We start from the raw sequence: 16,747 nt of genomic DNA, 5'->3' as shown, positions 1-16,747 counted from the left end.
AAAAATTGGATTACTTATTATGCTTCAAAATATATTTGACAAATTAATAATAAAACAATAAAATAATTTCATTAAACGGTGGCTCAAAACCACACTGATTAATTACTAATAAAAAAGGAAATTAAAATATAAAAATAGGAATAAAATAGTTTCATTTACCTATATGTATATGTGATAACTTATGGCAGTTATTAATATCTTAAACATATTTTCATTGCATGTGGTGGTCTCTAGAAGAACAGGGAGAAAACAAAAGAAAATAAATATCTTTTTTCAAAAATGATGAGATAAAAAGAATATTCCTTAAAAATTGTTTATTTGAATTTTGGTAACAGTACACATATAATAGAATTTAACTCTCATAAAAATTGATTGAATCATAAAAATTGAACAATAAATAAAATTTTAAACAATTGATTCGAATATTTTTTAAAAATTTTAAGAGATGCTGAAGAATTTAAATATATAAGAATAATTAATTTTTAAATTTTGTTAAAAATCGGATATGTTACTATAGTTTGAGACAAAAATAAAAAAAAGCATAAGAAGAATACAATAATTTCATAAAATATCATCATTAATTAATATAACGATATATTTTTATTACAGGTAGAGGTTTGGGAGGAAAAGAAGGTAAGAATTAATAATCACAATATTAAAAATTTTTTGACTAAAACTGAAAGCTTTTATATTTTTAATTCTTTCTTTATTGGAATCTACGGAACGAAAATATATTTTAGAACATATTTTTCATAAGCAGAAAGCAGAAGTAATAAAAATAATTTTGTATCTAAATTTTAACGTTTCATATTAGATTGAATAATGTATTATAAAATTTATAGAAGAATATTGCTTTTTCAATTTTTTCAAGAACATAACTATATATTAAAAAAGAAAGTATAATTAATCAAAAGAAAATAATTTCATTAAAAATTATGCTGTAATTAATCATATTATAATTGCAGAGAATGATTCTGGTGGGTCGAAAAGTAGTTAATAATAATGGCAAAGGATATATTTAACTTAAATCTTACAAGAATGGCACTTTCCGAAATTTTGATAAACTGAGATTTGCATCCCAAACATAAGTAACAGAAATAAAAAATAAGAAAAATTAAAAAATAATTTAACTAAAAAGTATATGTAATCAACATTTTTAAATATATTGTTATTGCAATTTATAATTCTGGTGAATCAGGAGGTATGTTAACATTTATCGTAATTGTACTTTTTTTAAAATGAAAATGTGATTTTTTTAAAATTATCGCTTTATTGAATTTATAGATTATAAGTATGCATTAGAATATATTTCCCCTTAAAATGACAGAAAATAAATAAAATATTAATATTTTTGTTTTGAACATTTTCAAATGATTGAAAAATATTTAAAATACGATATATAGGAATTATAATAATGCAAAATGTTTCATATTTTTTAAGAAATAGAAATACTAAAAGAAATTTAAAAAATAAGAAGAAAAAAAAATTGTTTCATGACTTTATTATTGCAGGTGATGATTCTGGAGGATCAAATGGTGAGTATTTTTAACCACGATAAAAATATTTTTCTTGAATTAAAAAAATGAGATGAATATTCTTCTTTTGTGTATTGATATTTTAAAAGGATTTACAAAAATGCATATATCCGAAAGTATTTCTTATAACAACTTAGAGGAAAGTAATAATATCTAAATAATTTGGCATGAAATTTTATTAAGATCTTTTTAAACATATACTATATAATATAATGAGTTCCGGATGAAGGAAATAATTTAAAATTGTATAAAACACGAATTATATATTAAAAAGTAAAAAATAAAAATATTAAATGATAATAAGGGAAAAAATTACTAAAATCATGTGTCATTAAGTCGATTTTAATTACAGGGGAGGATTCTGGAGATATTAAAAGAGAAGGAGGTAAGTAATCTTAATCACATAATGTATATGTTTAAAAACTTTTAAAAAATGAAATAATTATTCAATTGAAAGCTCTCGGACTTTTATCGGATTTACGGAAAATAAATATACAATATTAGAAAGTTTTCTTATTAATATAAAATTAATATAAAAAAATCAGTATTTTGCGAAATTTTCTGAAAACTTTTAAAACAGTTTGAAAAGTGTATTTTAAAAAACAATTTTAAATTGAGAATTTTTAAAGTTTTCATAAAATAAGAATTATATGTTGAATTAAATAATAGCAAAATAAAACCTAATAATAAGTAAACAATTTCCTTTAGAAGTAAGTTAATTTAATAAATTTTAAAATGTTGTTATTGCAGATGATAATTCAGAATTGGGAGGTAAGTCATTATAATTGGAGACAAATAATCTTGCTTAAAAAATGAAAAATGAGAAAAAAAAATTCTTCCTTTTTTTCCTTTCTTTTTATGGCTATTTTTCATTTTCTATTTTCTAATAAAATTCTCTTTCAACTAAAAAAAAAATTCCTTAATATAAATAGAATATTTTTTCTATATCGTTTTCATTAAATACTTCTATTAAATCTCAAATATTTTTTACAAACAGAATCAATAAAATGCAAAGGACAATCAAAATATCGAAATTAAAAATTTCAAATTATGCCAGGAACGTTAAAAGAAAATAATTATCAGATATTTTGAATTTGCATTTCGAACTGTTATATATGAAAACAGTGAACCCAGAATTGCTGTAATTTATTATCTTGCTTAAACGTTAACTTTTCCTTGTATTGTTTGAAGAAATTTTTTATGCCATGTTCATTTACTTTCATGGAGATAATATATAAATTCGTAAAATTTGATTGTGATTATTTTTTATTATTAATTATTTTGTATGAATATATAGTAATAATTAATTAGCAGTGTAGTATATCTTCTTCAATTTTGGAAATATATTTTTTATCAAAAAATACTGATAGATATGGTATAAAATTTTTATTTTATATATGAAAATACGTTGTAAATGCAATTTTTCAAAAGAACAATATATATATATATATTTTGAAAAGGACTTTTTTTTATCAAATTTACATTTTTTAATATATTTTACAAATTAACAGAATTATTCATATAATCCTTTGAAAATTAATCATCTGCTTTTATAAATAATAATAAAAAATTAATGTTTCAAACTTGTCAAATTTTTCATAATTAATTATAAACATCAACTTTTTTTAATATAGAGTCGCAGTTTCTTGTGAAATTATTTTCTGCAGTCTTCGAAGTCAAATATATATAAATATTAAGAATGAGTTATTTAAAAATAATAATGCATTTTTGATGAAAACCATTCTTAAATGTAAACCAAACTTCAGATTACAATATAATGATGATCCACATGACAATACAGATTACATAAGAGACTGTATATAAATTCGTTCCACAATTCTTTATATTAGGATGATAAAAAGGATTATGAAAGTCCAGGAAATGGAAATAATTCTCTTTTTTCTCATCATTTCATCCGGATTGTTTTGGTGCGAATATTTTTATAAATAATTAAAACGGATTGAAAATTTTAATCAAAAAATTATGATTAACGAGAAATTTCGAAATTTTGATAGAAATTGTATTGTTTATTTAATAGTAAAATGAAAATTAAATCTTTGAGACGAAATAATTTTAGTAAACTATATGACTTAGTTAATAAGCAAAACTTATACTTCTTTCAGATGATGGTTCTAGAAGACCAAGAGGTATGTAATAGTAATCACAACATAAATATATTGTTTGAAAACAATAAGATAAATATTACTTATTAAAAATTTTTGATTCGAATTTCTGCAGTGGCAAATATATAATATAATTTTCTTCATATAAAAACTGATTGAAATTAAATAATGTATGTATTGTTTCATTTGATTATTTTTCCTAAAAGTTTAAAAACATAGCGAAAGCTTTAATCAAAGGAGTTGTGCTTGAATATTCGATAATTTCGATTAAAATTGGATGACTTCTTGTACTTTAAAATAGAATAAATATCTTAATAATAAGAGTAAAGTAATTATTTTATACGATATGCGAAAATCGCATTGTATACTTACTTAGCATTAAAAAGGGAATTAAAACTGAAAAATTAGAAGAAAATTGTTTCATTTAACTATATGTATGTAATTTACAATTAATATGTATACATATTCTTATTGCAGGTGGTTTTTTTAGAAGACGAGGAAGTAAGTAATCATGATCAGAAATGAAATATCTTTTTAGAAAATGATGAGAGTAAAAGGAATTCCCTTAATTTTTAAAAATTTGAATTGAAATAAAATAAAATCATTTGGTTCGAATAATTTCTAAATGTTTCAAAACTTTTTATCTAAGGAATTGTATATGAATAATAAATGTTGAAATTTCGTTAAAAAACGGATTTCTTATTCTTTGTTACTTCGGGACTAAAATAAAAAAAATATTTATAATGAGAAGAAAATAATTTTTTAAACGATATCCGAAATTAATACATTGAAATAAGTTTTTACTGCAGGAGGTGGTTTTGGAGGATCAGGAGGTAAGGAATCATAATCTAAAAAATGAATTTATTTTGAAAATAGGACGAAGGTTCTCTATTTCTTTATTGTAATTTACAGAACGGAAATATATAATAGAATATGTTTCTCATCAAAACTTACATAAAATGGATGAAATATATATAATTTTTCATCTAATATTTTAATGCTTCCAATAATATTGAATAATATGTTATAAAAATAAATAAATTTTAATGTTTCCAATTAGATTGAATAATATGTTATATAAATTATAGTAGAATAGTTCTTCAAAATTTTTGTGAAAACAGAAATATGTATATAAAAAATTAAAAAAAAATATTAACTAACTTAATAAAAACGAATAAAATGTAAATGATTTGGTAAGAAATTTTTTGAATGTTTTTAAACAAATTGAATATATAAATTATTAGAAAAGGTTGAAATCTTTCGCAATTTTAATGAAATCAAAATTAGATATTAAAGATAAAAAAGGAAATTATAATAATTTATAAAGATAATATTAAGGTAAAAATTCCGTAAACATTATATGTAAGTAAATCTATTTTTTTTGTAGGGGATTATTCTGGAGAATCAGGAGGTGAGTAATTTTAATTATAAATTATATATACATATATTATTACAAGTGAAAAGAAATGAAATGATTATACTTTTGTATTTTATTCGAAAGAAAAAATACATTTTAAAGTATTTCTCTTAAAAACTTTGAATAAAATGGAATTTATTTGGTGTGAATTTTTGTAAAGTATTTAAAAATAGTTTTAATAATGTATTCTAAATAATTATACTAGAATGAGACTTTTGGAATGGTTCTATAAAAGGAGATTTATATATTAAATATTAAAAAAGGAAATTTAAAACCAATTATAAGAATTTATGATTCATTTAGAAGTATATTTAATTGATGTATTTAAACATATTTTCTTTGCAGAGGATAGTTCAGAAGAATTAGAAGGTAAGATATCATAATGAAAACATGGATGATTTTTTTTAAAATGAAAAAATGAAATGAATATTTTTTCTCGTTTCAATTTTAAATCCTTTTTATTTATTTCTTATGTTTTCTAATCAACTTTCCTTTTATAGAATTTTCTAAAACAAATACGCGTATTTTCTCTACATATCTTACATAAAACTCTTTCATTCATTATATAACACCACTATTATTACTTGCTTTCAAGACATTTACGAATTTCTTAAATGTAGAAACAATTCATTTGAAATCCGATTATAAAGAACGTCACGTTAAGCCTTTTTCCAGTCAACATCTGATAGTCTTCAAATATCTTACATTCTGTTTAGATCAAGTACACTCCCAGGGTCTTTTCCTTTAATACACTGAAGTGCGGTATAGAGATCAGTCTGAAACCACGTATTTATATTTCAGAGCTTCAACTATCTTTTACGAATTTAGAAAACCAATGCAGCATACAAGAAGCTCGGTTCTTGGCATGGTAATGTGTTTTAGATAAGTTATTGTGAATTTAGTTGTCAACAGTTGGGTGGTGATTTCATGAGCAGTATGATATCGAATAAGAACAATTGCTTCATATGAAGTGCCACTAGCATCACAAAATATATGCAACTTATACAGCATTAAAACTATCAAAAATTACTCGGGGAATCTTCAGAAGTATGCAGCATTTTTATATCTTCTAATTATTTAAGAATTCTTTCCTTCATGTCCATGGATGCTTCTGAATCCCAGCAAAGATTTTATTTCCAATTTTCTTTTAACAATAATTTAGGACTCACTAATATAGGACAAGTGAATTCAGTTGAACCAAAATTTCTATTGGTCAAGGATGATACAACACGCCTGGTAATTATTTCTGGATGTGCTTCCACTGACGAATTATAGCAGAAAAACACATCTTCGGATTTATTCCTTCAAAAGTCTAATTCCGGAGTTGGTTTGGAATTTTCTGTTTGATGAATTTGCTTTTCCAGTGAATTTCCAACCTCTAAGATAAAATTTAGCTGTTGACATCAATTCAATCGAATCTTTAATGAATTACTGGAGTACAGCATCAATACTTTCATGAAAATTATAATTGTTATTAAAAAAGCACAGGTTTTCGCGAATTGTATTTTCTACAATCATTTTAAAAAGTATTCAGTAATGAAACAAAAAAAATCAGATGTTAAACAAAATTCATGAATTACAATTTCTATTAATTTTAAACATCAGTTATTTGTAAATGAGAATCCTTTTTTGTTGAAAAATATTCTTAAATGGTAACCGTTTCATTTAATGGTCCCCATGCACATTTAGGTTACTAAACGTGCTTCTATAAAAAAACCGTTTCACAACATTTACGTCATCCAGATATGAAAGATTATGAAATACCACAGAAGGGAAATAATTCCTTGTCATTTCATCATTTCATTCATATCTTATTGGCATAAATATTTTTATTAATACTTAAAAACAAATAGAAAATTTTAATCAATGAAAGATAAATTTATAATATTAGACAAGAATGACAAATTTTTAAATTTTGATAAAAACCGGATTGGTAACTTACTTAATTATTGGAAATTAAAGCTTTAAATAAGAAAATAATATTCCACAGTATGAATAATTAACAAGTGAAATGCATTCTTATTGCAAGTGATGGTTCTGGAAGATTAAGAGGTAAGTAATCATAATCACAAAGTGATTATCTTGTTATAAAACACTGAGATAAGAAGAATCTTACTTTTAATTATTTAAATTCGAATTTAGGTAACACTAAATATACAACAGAATTTACTTTTCAGAAAAGCTATTTGAAAATAAAGAAAATATGAATAATTTGATTTGAATATTTTTCTAAATGTTTTAAGGCGTAATGAAAATTTAAATCAAATACATTGTATATGAAAAATAAATTTTGACATTTCATTAAAAGTTTGGTTGGTTACTATACTTCGAGACAAAAATAGTAAAAAAAAAAAAAAAAAAAAAAAAACTTTATAATAATCTGAAACTCTGAAAGATAAAATATATATCTTTTTTCCCTTCTTTTTCATGGCATTTTTTTTCATTTTCTTTTTTTAAGCAAATTTTGTTTCAGTTTAATATAGATACAATATTTTCTCTATACTACATTCATTAAACTGTTAAATCTTTTTTATAACACGGGTACTTTTTTGTGCTTCTTCTTCTGTGTTCTATCTGTGAGGTGTGTAAATGTGCCTCCCTGTAAAAAGGAGTTGTGCGAGCAAGTGTGACTCCTGAAGTAAAAAAGTCGCACTCTTGGCCCTAGTTGGCGCTACTGAAAACACAAGAGATGCTCACTCGGCTTAAATCACTGATAGATAATTGTCAGCGGGCTTGTAAAGTGTCATGAGTCAAAGCAACACAACAACAGCTTTTTGTTCAATTCATCAGAACTGTAGTGAGACGAATTTAAGTGCTTTGAGCTATAAAAATGTTGAAATAATAAATTTCGAATTGTGTCAGGAATCATGCAAAAAAATAGTTCTCACATATTTTGCACTTGCATTTCGAGCGCCTGTATATGGAAACAGAGAAATCAGACTTGCGATGATTTGTTATCTTGCTTGTAAAGTAATTGTATCGTTTGCAAAATTTTATATATGCTATGTTTATTTACATTTTGGATGATCGTAGTATATAATTGCAGTATATTCAAGTTATTTAATAATTACATTTTCTGTTATCGAAAAATTTGTTCAATGAAGAATTGTAATAATTACTTTCTTGTAAAGTATTTCTTACCTTATTTATTCATTTACAAAATCTGAGAGACTTGATATAAAAGAAATATTTTATATCTAAGAATACGCTATAAATGTAATTAATTCTACCAATACACACAATTTTATCGAGGAATTTAGGCAGCATTTTTTTCTTCAACGTTAAAATTTCTTTCAATTTATGTCAAAATCATCCAAACTTATAATATCATCTTTTAAAAAATAATCATTTGTATGTATAAATAATAACAAAAATTCATGTTTCACCCTTGTCAAAGCTTCCATGTTTACAAGGTAAATTTTATTATTTAATTATGAACAGCAACGAACTTTCTAAAGAGCGATTTTTTTTAATAGATACACGCAATTTTTTGCGAAATAACTTTATTACAGTCTTTTTTGAAAATATTTAGAAATAGAGGAAGAAATTGTTCGGCTAAATTGAGGAATTCAAATAGATATAAATTTTAAAAAGAATATATTTCAAAATAATACACTATTTGTGATGAGGGACATTCGTAAATGGTAACAAAACTTCAGATTACATTATAATGATCAGTACTATGATAAAAAATGCATAAGGCACTGAAAGGTGTCTGCATAAAAATCCTTTGCACAGTTATGCTTATCAAGAAAAAAAATAATATGAAACACAAGTTTGTAGAAATAACTCCCTTTTTATTTCATCATTTTATCAGGATTTTCTTTTTGAGAATATGTTTATAAATACTTTAAAATAATTTAACATTTCAATCAAAATATTTATTAAAAAATGACAAATAACGAAGTTTTGTTAGAAATCGTTTTGTTTATTTAAAACTTACAAATAAATAGAACAGAATTTCATTAAGTTTAAGGCCTTAATTATTATTCAAAATATATTCTTTTTCCAGGTGGTGGTACAAGAAGTCCAAGAGGTAAATAATCATAATTACAAAATAAAAATAATTTTTTTATAAATGATAAAAAAAGACAAATTTTCTTTAATTTTTTTAAAAATTTGAATTAAAGTAATGGTAAATACGTAATAGAATCTAATTTACATAAGAACTGATTAAAAATAGATAAAATATAAATAAATAAAGGGTTTTAAAACACTCTGAATGTTTTAATAAAAGGAATTGTGCATGAAGGGTTTGGAATTCCAATAAAAATTGGATTGCTTCTTACTCTTGAAAAACCCAGATTAACATAATTTCATTTAATTGTATGCAAAATTAATATGGAAACATATTCTTATTGCAGGTGGCCGTCCTAGAAGACCAGGAAGTAAGTAATCATGACCAGGAAATAAATATCTTCGTAGAAAAAGATGAGATAAAAGGAAAATCATTTAAAATTTTATTTATTTGAATTTAGGTAACGGTAAACAGATAACATAATTTACCTGGTACGAAAAACTGATTGAAAATAAATAAAATATAAATCATTTAATTTCAATAATTTCTAAATGTTTTAAAAATGTTGAAACTTTTAATCTAAGGAATTGTATATGAATAAAAAACTTTAAAATGAGACCTTAAAACCTTAAAAATGAGAAGAAAATGATTTATTTAAACAATATCCGCAATTAATATATCGGCATATATCTTTATTGCAGGTGATGGTTCTGGAGGTAAGAAATCATAATTACTATATTGAACCGTTTTGAAAATGAGACGGAGCTTCTCTATTTCTAATTCTTTCTTTATTGGAACTTACAGAAAAAAAATATATAATAGAATATATTTCTCATCAAACCTTTCAGAAAGTGGAATATAAGCCATTTTGTATCTAATTTTTTAATTTACCTTTTTAGATTGAATAATAGTATATTATAAAAGTTTTTGAAGAATGTTTTGTTCGAAGTTTTTATGAAAACAGAATTATATATTACAAATTAGAAAATAACTATTCAGAAAAAAATAAATTCATTAAAAGTAGATGTTATTAAATGTATTATTATTGCTGGTGAAGGTTTCGGTATGTCAAAATATAATTAATAATAATGTTAAAAAATATATCTTACTTTAACCCTAAAGGATATTTTTCTATCTTTTTTTCTTCTGTTTTCATTCTGTATTATTATAAGAAATTATATATTTGTAAGCTTTTCACAAAAAATTCAATAGAAAATTAATAAGTACATGTTATTTAGAGTGAAAAATAAAAAAAAAGAATTTAATGTTCTAAAATAGTTTCAAAAATGCATACTAAGAAATTATACCAGATTCGCCGTTTCCGAAATTTTGATAAAATGAGAATTACATCCCAAAAGTAAGAATGAGAAACAAAAAAAAAAATAATAAGGAGAGAAATAATAATAATTTTATTAATAAGTATATGAAATTAACATATTTAAATACATTGTTATTGAAGGAGACAATTCTGGACGATTGTGAAGTAAGTTATCATTTACCGAAAATAAAAAATAAAAATTGTTGAATAAATGAATATTTAAAAAATAAAATAAAAAGATAAAAGTTTACAGGTAAGAAATATATATTTGAGAATTTTTCAAAAAAATTACATAAAATTAATAAAATATTAATCTTTTTGAGGTGAATATTTTCAGATGATATTAAAATGTCAAAAAAATATGATAAGAAGGAAATACACAGGAGCAATATGTTCAATAATTTTAGGAAATAAAAATTCTAAAGGAATTAAAAAATTTAAAGAAAGAAATAATATCATTAACAGTTATGTGTAAGTAAACATATTATTATTACCGGTGGTGATTCTGAAGGATCAAGAGCTAAGTAATTTTAATGACAAAACTAGTATCTTGCTGTAAAATGAGAAAAAAAATGAGATGACTATACTTCTTTCATTTTTAAAAATTTATTTTTTTAGGACTTAAAAAAATATATATAAAGTGGTGGGCAAACTTGTGGACACTTTAATAAATTTTAATGCTTTCTAACTTTGTATGCTTATAGAAAATGTAACTTTTCACAAAATGGAAACACTTACATATCATTTTAAAGGGCATTTAATGCTGATGTCAATATCAAAAGCAAAATTCAAATATTTTCAATACAAAAAAAGTTGAGAGGCAATAATTATCGAGATAAATTAAATGCTGATGCCTGCAGTGAGTTACCACTGCTTAGTAAGGTAGCCTTTATTTTTTATTACAGATTCACAATGATGTTTCATTGAGCTGACGATAGTTTTAAGCTCTTTCTTTGTTGTTGCGGGATGCCAGGAAGCAATTATAGACTCAATTAATCTTCTTTTATTTGATGAACGCTTCATATATATAAGAAGTTTCAAATGGTGCCATAAGTTCTCAATAAGTTTATTACTGTTTCCTGGCCATGATAACAATTCAATGCTCTTTGTACTAACTCACACTTTCGATTTTTTTTTCTGTATGGCAAGGAGCTGAATCCTGCTGAAAAATAAATGATGCATTGTTGGGAAAGAGATCACTGATGGAAGGTGTTAGTTTTGGCTCTAAAATAGTGTCAATGTATTTTATTACATTTAATGTCCCATTGATAACATGAAAGAAATCAATACCATCTGTTGACACGCATGACCAAATCATTACACTAACTGAGTTCTTCATAGTCATAGTTGCCTGAATAAACTCAAGCTGTATCTCTTTGCCTATTCTATGCTTTACCTATTTTCGCCATCGCTACCAAATAACAATATCTTTGATTCATCACTCCGTATAACTTGTGACCACTGATCATCTGGCCAATTAATGTGTTCTTTTGTCCACTGTAATCTTTTTATACACTGCTGTAAAATTTTTCGTTGAATTCTACCTCTTAGTCTAACATCTAATAATTTTCTCCTTATTGTTCTTAAACTGACATAAATACCAGCATCATTCAATTCACTTCTGGTGACCGCTGATGACATTCTTCGATCATGAACAGGTGGTCTTCTTTTATCATTTATTCTTCTGTCATGAACAGATGGTGTACCTTTTTTTCAGCCATTTCCTGCTTTGTGTTTTATTGAATTTGTCTCCTAGTATCGTAAACAAAACTTTCGGACGTCATATGTAGGTACTGAACCACCCACTTGTTTTGCAATTTCAGCATTGGAAAGATCACATTCATGTAACAGTATAAGCTTAGTTCCCTTTCTAAGTTTCCAATCTATTCTTTTATTTGATGGCATTGCTTCATGACTAAATATTAGAACTATTTACAACAATTAATACTAAATATTAAAAAGCTTAACAAAATTTCTTACTTATGATTTCATTACATAAAAAACAATCTTCCTTCTATAGAAAAAAGCACAAAAATGACCCGTTCCAACTTTAAATATGATGTCATCTTCTTCTGGCAGTTATTAACATTTTATTGGTTCCCGGAATAAGCATAGTGATTGGTCAGGAAAGTTAGAAATTCCAATCCACTTCATCACTGTGTTTGTTATTCAGATTAAAGTAAGAATAACTTTTCTTGTATTAAAAATATTTGAATTTTGCTCTTTGTATTGAAATCCGCCTTAATTTTTTTTGAAATGATGTGTAAGAGTTTGCATTTGGGAAATGTAACATTTTCTATAAGCATACAAAGTTAGAAAACATAACGATTTTCAAAAATGTCCACAATTTTGGCCTCCGCTTTATATTTATAAAGAGTCTTCCTCATAACGTTATGAGAAAATGATTAAAACATAAATCATTTCACATGACATTTTTATAGGTATTTTTCTAATAGACTTATAATATAATGGAATCAAGAAGAATGAAAAATTTTTTATCAAATTTTTAAGAAATAAAATTTATATATTAGAAATAAAAACGGAAACCCATTTATTTACAATAAGGAAAAAAGTTATTAAAATTGTGTGTAAATAAGTAGTAAGTTTTTATTGAAATAAATGATTCTGGTATATCAGGAAGTAAGTAATCTTAATCACATAAGATATAACTTATTAAAAATTCAAAAAAAAATAACAATCCCGAAATGATTAACTTTTTGTAACTTCTTACCCTTTATTCAGATTTACAGAGATTAATTATATATATTAAAAAGATTTCTCAAAAAAATTTATATAAAAGGAATAAAAGAACAATAGTGTGTTGTGAAATTTTCTAAAATTTTTCAAAACAGTTTGAATAAAATATATAAGGTATTATACTAAAAGAGAGATTTATCAAATTTTTTTTATAAAAAGAGAATTATATGTTAAATTTAAGAATGACAAATCAAAAACTAATAATAAGAAAAAATAATTTCATTTAGAAGCATGTTTAATTAATATATTTAAAAATATTGCAATTGCAGATAATGATTTAGGAGGATTAGATGGTAAGTTATTATTATTGAAACAAAATTATCCTACATTAAAAAAAATGAGACAAATATTCTTCTTTTTTTTATGCCTTTTTTACCGTTTTCTATTTTCTCATTAACTTTTCTTCCAGCTATTTGTGTATTTCCCTAATATAGACAGAATATTTCTTCTATACTGAATTCATTAAACACTTAAATCTTTTTTATAACACAATTACTTATTTGTGAATTGAAACAAAACTTTTGTGGGGAAAATTAAAATTTTAAGGGTAATCAGAGTGTATAAATTAAAAATTTCATATTATGTCAGGAATCTTTCAAGAAAATAGGTCTAACATATTTTGGACTTCCATTTTGAATGAATATATGAAAACCGTTAAATCAGAATTACTGTAATTTGTTATCTTACTTGCACATTAATTGTATTATTTGCGAATTATTTTTCATGTTTTGTTTTTATGTTTTCATTTTGGAAGATCATATTTAAATTCGAGATATTTGATGATGATTGTTTTTTTCTATTATTAAATAATTTCTTTAATTAAGCATTGGCAATAATTTCTTTGCAGTAAAGTGTTTCTTCCTTTCTTGAATTATTTATTCATTAATAAATACTGATAGATTTTATATAAAAAACTTCATTTTATATCTAAGAATACGCTGTAAATACAATTCTTTCTAAAAAATAATCACAATTTAGTCGAAAACATTAGGTAGAATTTTTTCTGTAACTTTAAAATTTCTATTAATATATTTAAAAATATTCCGAAATTTATATATAATCTTTAAAAAATTAATTATTTGAATGTATAAATAATATTAATGAAATTTATATTTCAGACACGTCATTCGTTTCTTGGCGAGAGGGTAAGTTTCTGTTTTTATTTATAAACGGTATCAATCTTTCTATAAAAGTGATATTTTTTTACTAGAGACACGCAGTTCTTCACGAAATGGGTATTCTGTAATCTTTTTTAAAATATATTCAAAAGTGGAGCAAAAAATTAAATATTCGGTGAAATTCAGTAATTTAAATATATATAAATTTTTAAAATAAGTTATTTATAAATAATAATGTAATTTTTATGAAAAACATTAAAAAATGGTATCAAAACTTGACATATTAATAATCAGAAATATAAATAAAGTCACATTTAAAAATTCGATAAAATTCATATTCTTTATTTATTATAAAATCAGCGATTAAAATTTAGAAATAAGAGCAGAATTTTATTAAATTATATGCAAAAATTAAAATGCTGAACCTATTCTATTTGCAGGTATCGGTTCTAGAAGACCAAGGGGTAAGTAATCTAAATCACAAAATAAAAATCTTGTTTCAAAATGATAAAATAAGACGAATTCCTCTTTTTATGACTTTTAATGCGAATTGAGTTAACGTTAAATATGTAACAAACTTTACATTATTTAAAAACTTATTGAAAACAAATACAATATAAATAATTTAGTTTGAATATTTTTCTATATATGTTTTGAAATATACAATCAGCTTTCATCAAAGAAATTATCTATGAATATTTGGTAATTTCGGTAAAAATTGTATTACTTATTATGCTTCAAAATATATTTGAAAAATTAATTATAAAACAATAAAATAATTATATTAAACGGTGGCTGGAAACCGCATTGATTACTTATTAATAAAAACTGAATTAAAATATAAAAATGAGAATAAAATAGTTTCATTTACCTATATGTATATGTAATATCTTATGGCAGGTATTAATATCTTAAACATATTTTCATTGGAAGTGGGGGTTCTAGAAGGTTAGGGAGAAAGCAATCTTGAACAGAAAATAAATATCTTTTTTCAAAAATGACGAGATAAAAAGAATTTTCCTTAAAAAATTTTTGTTTGAATTTAGGTAACAGTACATATATAATAGAATTTAACGTCACAAAAATTGATTGAAATAAATGAAATGTTAAACAAATGATTCGAATATTTTAAAAAATTTTTAAGACATGCTGAAAAATTTAATTATATAAGAAGAATTAATTTTGAAATTTCGTTAAAAATCGGATATGTTACTATAGTTCGAGACAAAAATAAAAATTAAAACATAAGAAGAAGACAATAATTTTATAAAATATCCTCCTTAATTAATATAACGATATATTTTTATTACAGGTAGACGTTTTGGAGGAAAAGAAGGTATGAAATAATAATCACAATATCAAAATTATTTGACTAAAACTAGAAGCTATTATATTTCTAATTCTAATTCAGGTGGTTTAACCACGATAAAAATATTCTCCTTGAAAAAGAAAAAAAAATGAGACGAATATTCTTCTTTTATGTATTGAAATTTATAAAGGATTTACACAAATGCATACATCCGAAAGTATTTCTTATAACAACTTAGAGGAAAGAATTAATATAATTTAATATAATTTGTATAATTTAATATAATTAATATAATTTGGCATGGAATTTTATTAAGGTTTTTCAAACATATAGATAATATAATGAGATCCGGATGAATGAAAAAATTTAAAATTGCATAAAATACGAATTATATATTGAAAATGAAAAAAGAAAATTATTAATTGATAATAAGGAAAAAAATTTCTAAAATCATGTGTCTTTAAGTCGATTTTTATTACAGGGGATGATTCTGGAGGATCAGAAGGTAAGTAATCTTAATCACATAAAATACATCTTTAAAATTTAAAAAAAAAATGAAATAATTATTCATTTGAAAGCTCTCGTCCTTTTATCACATTTACTGAAAATAAATATATTTTAGAAAGTCTTTCTTATAAATATTTATATAAAAATAGTATAAAAAATTAGTTTTGCGATAGTTTTTAAATTAATTTTGCGATATTTTCTGAAAAGATTTAAAATAGTTTGAATAGTGTAATTTAACATTTTTTTTTAAAATTGAGATTTTTCAGACTTTTCATAAAAAGATAATTAATTAGGTTTTGAATTAAATAATGGCAAATTCAAGCCTAATAATAAGTAAACAATTTCCTTTAGAAGTAAGTTTATTTAATAAATTTTAAAATGTTGTTATTGCAGATGATGATTTAGGATTGGGAGGTAAGTCATTATAATTGGAGTCAAAATATCTTACTTAAAAAAATGAAAAATGAGAAAAAAATTTGCATAAAATTATAATAATGATATGATTAATATTTGCAGCAAAACCTATGAAAGAACGTAAGTAATACTATTTACAATATTAAGTATTTTAAAAATAAAAAAATGAATAATAAAATTGTAATTAGGAGAGAAAAAATAATTAAGAAATATTTTATATTATCTGGAATA

At 23.2% G+C, this 16,747-nt stretch overlaps 1 protein-coding gene across 1 annotated transcript in view; it reads left to right on the top strand.

The window, feature by feature from the left end:
- LOC129987695 (collagen alpha-2(V) chain-like) overlaps window positions 1-16,747 on the top strand; it is a 170,000-nt gene that overhangs the window by 26,733 nt on the left and 126,520 nt on the right. Inside the window, exons 20-37 of the mRNA XM_056095646.1 lie at window positions 610-633; window positions 1,512-1,535; window positions 1,888-1,920; window positions 2,286-2,306; window positions 3,659-3,682; window positions 4,136-4,159; window positions 5,046-5,069; window positions 5,421-5,444; window positions 9,088-9,111; window positions 9,440-9,463; window positions 9,795-9,809; window positions 13,438-13,461; window positions 14,287-14,313; window positions 14,727-14,750; window positions 15,599-15,622; window positions 16,077-16,100; window positions 16,496-16,516; window positions 16,619-16,636. Coding sequence (XP_055951621.1) covers window positions 610-633; window positions 1,512-1,535; window positions 1,888-1,920; window positions 2,286-2,306; window positions 3,659-3,682; window positions 4,136-4,159; window positions 5,046-5,069; window positions 5,421-5,444; window positions 9,088-9,111; window positions 9,440-9,463; window positions 9,795-9,809; window positions 13,438-13,461; window positions 14,287-14,313; window positions 14,727-14,750; window positions 15,599-15,622; window positions 16,077-16,100; window positions 16,496-16,516; window positions 16,619-16,636 — 423 coding nt within the window. The remainder of the gene's footprint in view (window positions 1-609; window positions 634-1,511; window positions 1,536-1,887; window positions 1,921-2,285; window positions 2,307-3,658; window positions 3,683-4,135; window positions 4,160-5,045; window positions 5,070-5,420; window positions 5,445-9,087; window positions 9,112-9,439; window positions 9,464-9,794; window positions 9,810-13,437; window positions 13,462-14,286; window positions 14,314-14,726; window positions 14,751-15,598; window positions 15,623-16,076; window positions 16,101-16,495; window positions 16,517-16,618; window positions 16,637-16,747) is intronic.

This window comes from Argiope bruennichi, chromosome 10 (assembly GCF_947563725.1).
Source record: "Argiope bruennichi chromosome 10, qqArgBrue1.1, whole genome shotgun sequence".
Lineage (NCBI taxonomy): Eukaryota > Metazoa > Arthropoda > Arachnida > Araneae > Araneidae > Argiope > Argiope bruennichi.
Note: the sequence above shows the minus strand (reverse complement) of the source record. Positions and strands in the feature narration are given on the sequence as shown.